General features: G+C 42.6%; 1 protein-coding gene across 1 annotated transcript; it reads right to left on the reverse strand.

The window, feature by feature from the left end:
* Positions 1 to 382: 382 nt before the first annotated feature.
* On the reverse strand, positions 383 to 4,243 carry znf488 (zinc finger protein 488). Its single transcript, XM_067610038.1, has 4 exons — positions 3,773 to 4,243; positions 2,784 to 3,003; positions 2,263 to 2,491; positions 383 to 2,108 (listed from the first exon to the last, which is right to left on the reverse strand). The coding sequence occupies exons 1-4, from the start codon at positions 3,781 to 3,783 to the stop codon at positions 1,015 to 1,017; spliced, it is 1,554 nt and encodes a 517-aa protein (XP_067466139.1). The 5' UTR covers positions 3,784 to 4,243; the 3' UTR covers positions 383 to 1,014.
* Positions 4,244 to 5,513: the final 1,270 nt, after the last annotated feature.

Here is a 5,513-nt window from a genome sequence, read left to right on the forward strand (position 1 = left end):
TGCAACAGAGACGGCTATTTATGTCCATCTGTCCGCAGCCTGACCTGAATGGGCTGCAAACTCACTGTTAGTGGAGAAGAACTAAAAAATCACAAATACACAGCAGCAGGCTTGTGTGGACCCCATCCAGGTATGCAGATGAATGATAACTGTTAAGCTTTTTAAACTAGATCTTGGCTTCATTTTTGAACTTTTTTTACTCATCATATTCCAGCCCATTTTCTCAAATAGCACGCTTAAATGTTGAGTGAAACATCACAAAGGAAAATACAGGTTGTTTTTGATGTGTCTATAACAAAATGTATGTCTCATATTGTTGGTCAGTGCATGAGAGCTGGGTGGCAACAAAAAGATGTTTATTTCCAATCATTTGGTGCAGTCTTCCCATTGGTTTCTATAAAATTATTATTTTTCTTGACCATAATTTGCACGGTTCAGGTGTATCAAGACAGTCTAGATTATCTAGATTATTCTTTATCACAAGAGAAAGTTTCAAAGCTCTTTTGGAACAAACAAAAATTAACACAATTTCTGATCAACTGACCTGAACCAACATGATGGTGGAAGAAGAAAAAAAACTCGACACGTCTGTTTCATTTTTGATAGTTTTAAATTTGAAAATGAATGTGCAAACACACTCAATCCATATCGCATGTACAAAGCAGAGATAAGCTGATAAATAAGAGGATTGCGTCGAGATATTTATGACAATCATGAGCTGTCCTCGAGATCTCTCCGTCATTTTATTCCATCCTGAGTTCCATAAGGCACAAAATAAGCATCAACCTAACATACAGGACTGAAGGACAGACAACAAACTGCAGTGAGATCAGCTTCCACGTACCTCTATCGTCATCTAGTGGACAGGCTGTGATGGCCACTTGCTATTTTCTTTACAGCTACCTACATTCACTGTTACGAAGTCTTGCCGTGAATCTAAATCTGTTAAATATAGACGACGCTCTACGCATCATTTGGGAAATAAATATAGTTTTTTTTCTGTCCTTTGTTGTCTCAGTTATGAGAGGTCATGTGTCTGGACAGGTGGTGGCGCTCTCGGAAGTATTCGTGGCAGATGGGGCAGGTGAGTTTCTCCTCCCGCCTCCTCCTCACCTGGGACTCCGCCGCGAACTCCTTCTTATGATGAGAGCGCATGTGGAAAACGAGGTCGGAGGTCATGCGGAAGGACAGGTTGCATTTGGCGCACCAGTTCTGCACCGACACGCCGAAAGAGGTGAAAGTCGGCGGAAGGATGGTGAGAGAAGAGGTGGTCTGGAGCTGAGCGCCAATGTTCCTGGACCAGTGCTCCGGTGCGTAATGGAAAGCGCTGTTTAATGTCACCGGGGAGGGCACAGTCTGTAAATCACCGCTCAGGATGTTGGATGCCAACAGATTGTTGTATCCCATAACAGTCCTGGAGGTGAAAGCATCACTCATCTCCTCTAAGCGGCTAGAGGGGGCTGTTGTTGCGCTGCTGAGATGTGCCGGTGGTTCACTTGGAGAAGTTCTTGTGCTCGGTTTACAAAAAGCACTTTTCTGCTCGCTTTGACTGTTGGACAGGACTGGAGAAAACGCGCTTCTGCTGCTTGAGCGCACACCAGAGCTCTCTCCTGTCTCCGACTCTGTGTCCATCTCTCTGTCGTGCGTAAAAGTCCCTTTGGGTTCTCCCACCTCACCAAAAGCATCATTCTTACATCCCAAATCATCCGGTTTGATCCTATCAGCTTTCAACTTCCCCATAGAGCCAGATGCATTTCCTGCTGCCTGATCTTGGCCCCTGCTCAGCTGCGTAATGTTACCATCATTTGAAATATTTGTTTTTTCTAACAGAACTGGTTTACGCCCTTTGAGATATGGAGTTTCCTCGTATTTCCTTTTCTTGGGTGGAATCTCTGTGTCCTCGTTGCTGCCAGACTTTTTGTGTTCCAAATCTCTGGCGATGTTGTGAAAATCTGTCACTCGATGTTGCCTCTTAATTTCCACATGCTTGTGCTCGTAAACCTCGCGGCTCCAAGTGTCACTCTTTACTTGGGTGCACAGGAATCGGCAGTGAGCCAGATATGGATACTCATTCTTGAAGACCTGGTTACATTTTCCACATTTGAACTCTGCAAGAGACACAGGTCATAAGAACATGTTAAGTATATCTACAGATAAATCAAATAGGCATGTATTTTAAATAAAAGTGCAAATGAAATGTTAATATACATCCTTTTACAAGCTTCTATCAATAAAACATGGCGTTACAGAGCTCTGCCTCACCTTCACTTGATCCTCTGATCATGTCTGTGAATCCCAGTAGGTGAGACAGCTCCTGGTCGTACCACACCAGCAGCTCTTCCTCCTGCCGGATGTCTCGGGTGGTCCGCACATACAGTTGACCCGCTTTCAGAAAAGCCTCAGTGTTCTGCTCCTCTTCATTGCGCGCAGCCTGCACCAGGCGCAGCCAGGAAAGCACCAACGCAGAATTACGCATGGCCTCAGGGTCCACCTGTTGACAGGAACCACCCACATTTTAATTTCTGTCTTTTCTACAGCCTTGAAATTATTGATTATAAACGTGGGCATAGTTGTTAATCTGATTACACAAAATTGCAGGCGCACATAAAAATGCAATCAAATAAAGTAATTTCTGTAAGAATTTCAAAAAGAACGAGCAAATCAAGTGTTCCTAAAGGCTTTTGGCCCACCAAGAGCTGTTAAGAGATGCCACATGAGACCATCTCTTTGAAGTTTAGTGTCCATGTTGCCTGACCAGCTGATCACAAAGTTGCACAACTCACCCTGAACACGTAGGATTTCGCTCTCTTGTCGCAGGATTTCTGCGCTATGAAGGCGATGGTGTCGTAGAAAGTGTGTTGGAGCACACATGGACCAAAGCACGTGCCTGCAGGGATGCTGCGCGTAACGACCACACTGGTGTAGAGGTCCGCTGGATGCTGGAGGAATTTACTGTCACCGGTCCAGATGGACCGAGGCAGAAAAGTGTGATCCATCGTTAAACTGTAATAAAATACAACGGTTGTTATTAGTTAAAGAGCAGGTAAACAATATGGGTTTGTAGAATTGTTATTTTAACTGAAAGGTAACATCATGAGGCCTATAACTTCATCAATAATCCAATTAGACTTAAATCACAAGGACTAAAACAACGAATACACGTTTTAATCTTTTGTTTGTTTTAGTCAAAACAAAATGTATTGAACAGAAACAAATACATGGGATGAAATATGGGTTTTGCTGGTCTGATATCTGCTGATAGCTGATTTGGATTCAGATGCTCTAAAATGACGCTGAATTGCCTTGCATGTGTGATTTTAAAAAAATAGCAATTTCTACAACAATATTTTTCTTTCTTCTAAAATGTGGCGTGCCAACTGTGAAGCAGGCACAGCCGGTGCCCAGGCAAAATGGTTTCTAACGTCCTTTGTCTCAGTTTTTCAGTCGGTTTCTCCTTTTGTCTCCCCATCTGCCGTGGATCCTAACTGCCTCCTCTGTACGCAAGATAAGTTCAATTCGTTTTTTCCACATTTATAAACAATATTGACAAACGCAAATTATGTGACTAGTGATTTTTCTAGCTCTGGCCGATATAAAGTATCGCGAGGTAGATGGAGTTTTTATTTGTTGACAGCTGACTGCGCAGCATCATAACTGAATGATGCTGATATCTCCAACACGCCAATTTCCCAATTAAAAATAAAGGGTTTTAAAGATAAAGTCGTGTGTCCCTGTGAAGAAAGCAGATTAGGAATGCATCATGTGGACTCACCCGCTGGACATGGAGGAGGATGTTTGTGGCTCGTGGCAGCGCGTTGCAGCAGGTGCAGTGGACCTCTGTAACGGTGTGCTTTCGTTATTTTAGGTGACCACAAGACGAGCAAGTTATCCGACTGTGTCTTCCTCCGTACTGGCGCCCCTCTCCTCTCCCACTCCCACTTATCCCCTTCAGAGAGCGCACTGAAGCGTTGCGCATTGATATAAACACGTGCGCGCTCAGGCACACACAAGCGCGCACACAAGCACTGAATTTGGTCCCTTGGCAAAATTCTCTCTTGTCTGATTTTGCATTCTTTGCTATGAAGAAGAGATATGGGGCCGAGTAGAGATAGAAAGCGCTGATATGATGATGATCTTCGGGTCTAAGAAGTATGTCACGCTTTTGTGTGGATTGATGTGGACATGCTGGGAATCACATAAAGACAAGACAGAACTTTCACCTTTTAGCGTGAAACGTTTTAAATATAATATATCCAGTCTCTTTATTTTGTCATTTCAACCGTGGTGTTACAGGAACACAACCCGCGGCATAAATCTCACGTAAGCCTTTGCCAGCCTGCAGCTAGTCAAATGAAAATCATTTTAATGCGTGCTTGTGGCCACCCTGACATCTTATTGTCTGTCAGCATAATGATTTGAAATGAACGTCACTTCAATAATTCCACTTTTCGCAACACACAGTGTATCCAACTTGAATTCAGTTTGCACACGCTATGTGGGATCCAACGACGGTTTTTGGTCACGTTTCTGGAAACAATGAGTCCAGTTCCACGGACCGAGTGATGGAAATTGTCCTGGCTAATGTGGGTTATGGGAAATTGTAAAATTGGCCATTATTATATGACATGATGCAGGGTGGTCTGGGTTTGCCACCGGGCAAATGCATTATTCATAAAGTAAATGTTTCTGTCTCGTGAGTATTTAGTGAATTATTCTGCATCAAAGCTTTGGTTTTGGGTAAATGTCCTGGTGGTTACTGAGCCAACTTTCTGTAATGAGAGAGCGGGAAGACATGAAAGCCTCCGGGGACTCCTCAAGCGCACTCCAACAGTCTGGTTCTAGTAAAACGAATCAGTGAAATGAAAGGATAAAAAGTATTTTATTTCACTTTCAAAATTACCCAACATTGTGTCGGGAAATTTGATGGCAATGATGAAAACTTGAGAAAGCTTTCAGCATCAGATCCCTGATGGGTCGATTCACATTTAGGCCACATTTAATTGAATTGCGCGTATGTTTGCAGTTCCACTTATTTTCATATGGGGGCAAATGCCAGAGACAGCAAACGAATGGCACTTAAAAAAAACACACACAATCCTTGGTACAACAAATTACTAAATTATCGATTATTCAAATCAATGCACAAAACGATAAATTAATTAAATACGACAACTAACTCTCGACCCCATGAGACCATCCTGCTTTGGACACATTCTAAATAATCCTTAAATTATGCGTAGTGAGATAAAAATCGCAATAAAAACAATTGAACTGAATCTTAATTAATTATGTGCAGTACATTATGACATCTTTCTCTGAATAGTTAAAAAATGAACAAACAAGAAACGATCAGGCTTATTTAAAGACACTCTTGATTGTGTTTTTTTTCCTTCTTAAAGTAGTCTGTACTTTGGATAATCCCACCTCAGACAGCAGGGACTCTGCATACTTTGTGGGGCATTTTTTTCTGTGGGAAAGTGGAGTTTTGTATCTCTCCTCGGGTGTCGCTCCTC

This window comes from Thunnus thynnus, chromosome 14 (genome assembly GCF_963924715.1).
Source record: "Thunnus thynnus chromosome 14, fThuThy2.1, whole genome shotgun sequence".
In the NCBI taxonomy this organism is placed as follows: domain Eukaryota; kingdom Metazoa; phylum Chordata; class Actinopteri; order Scombriformes; family Scombridae; genus Thunnus; species Thunnus thynnus.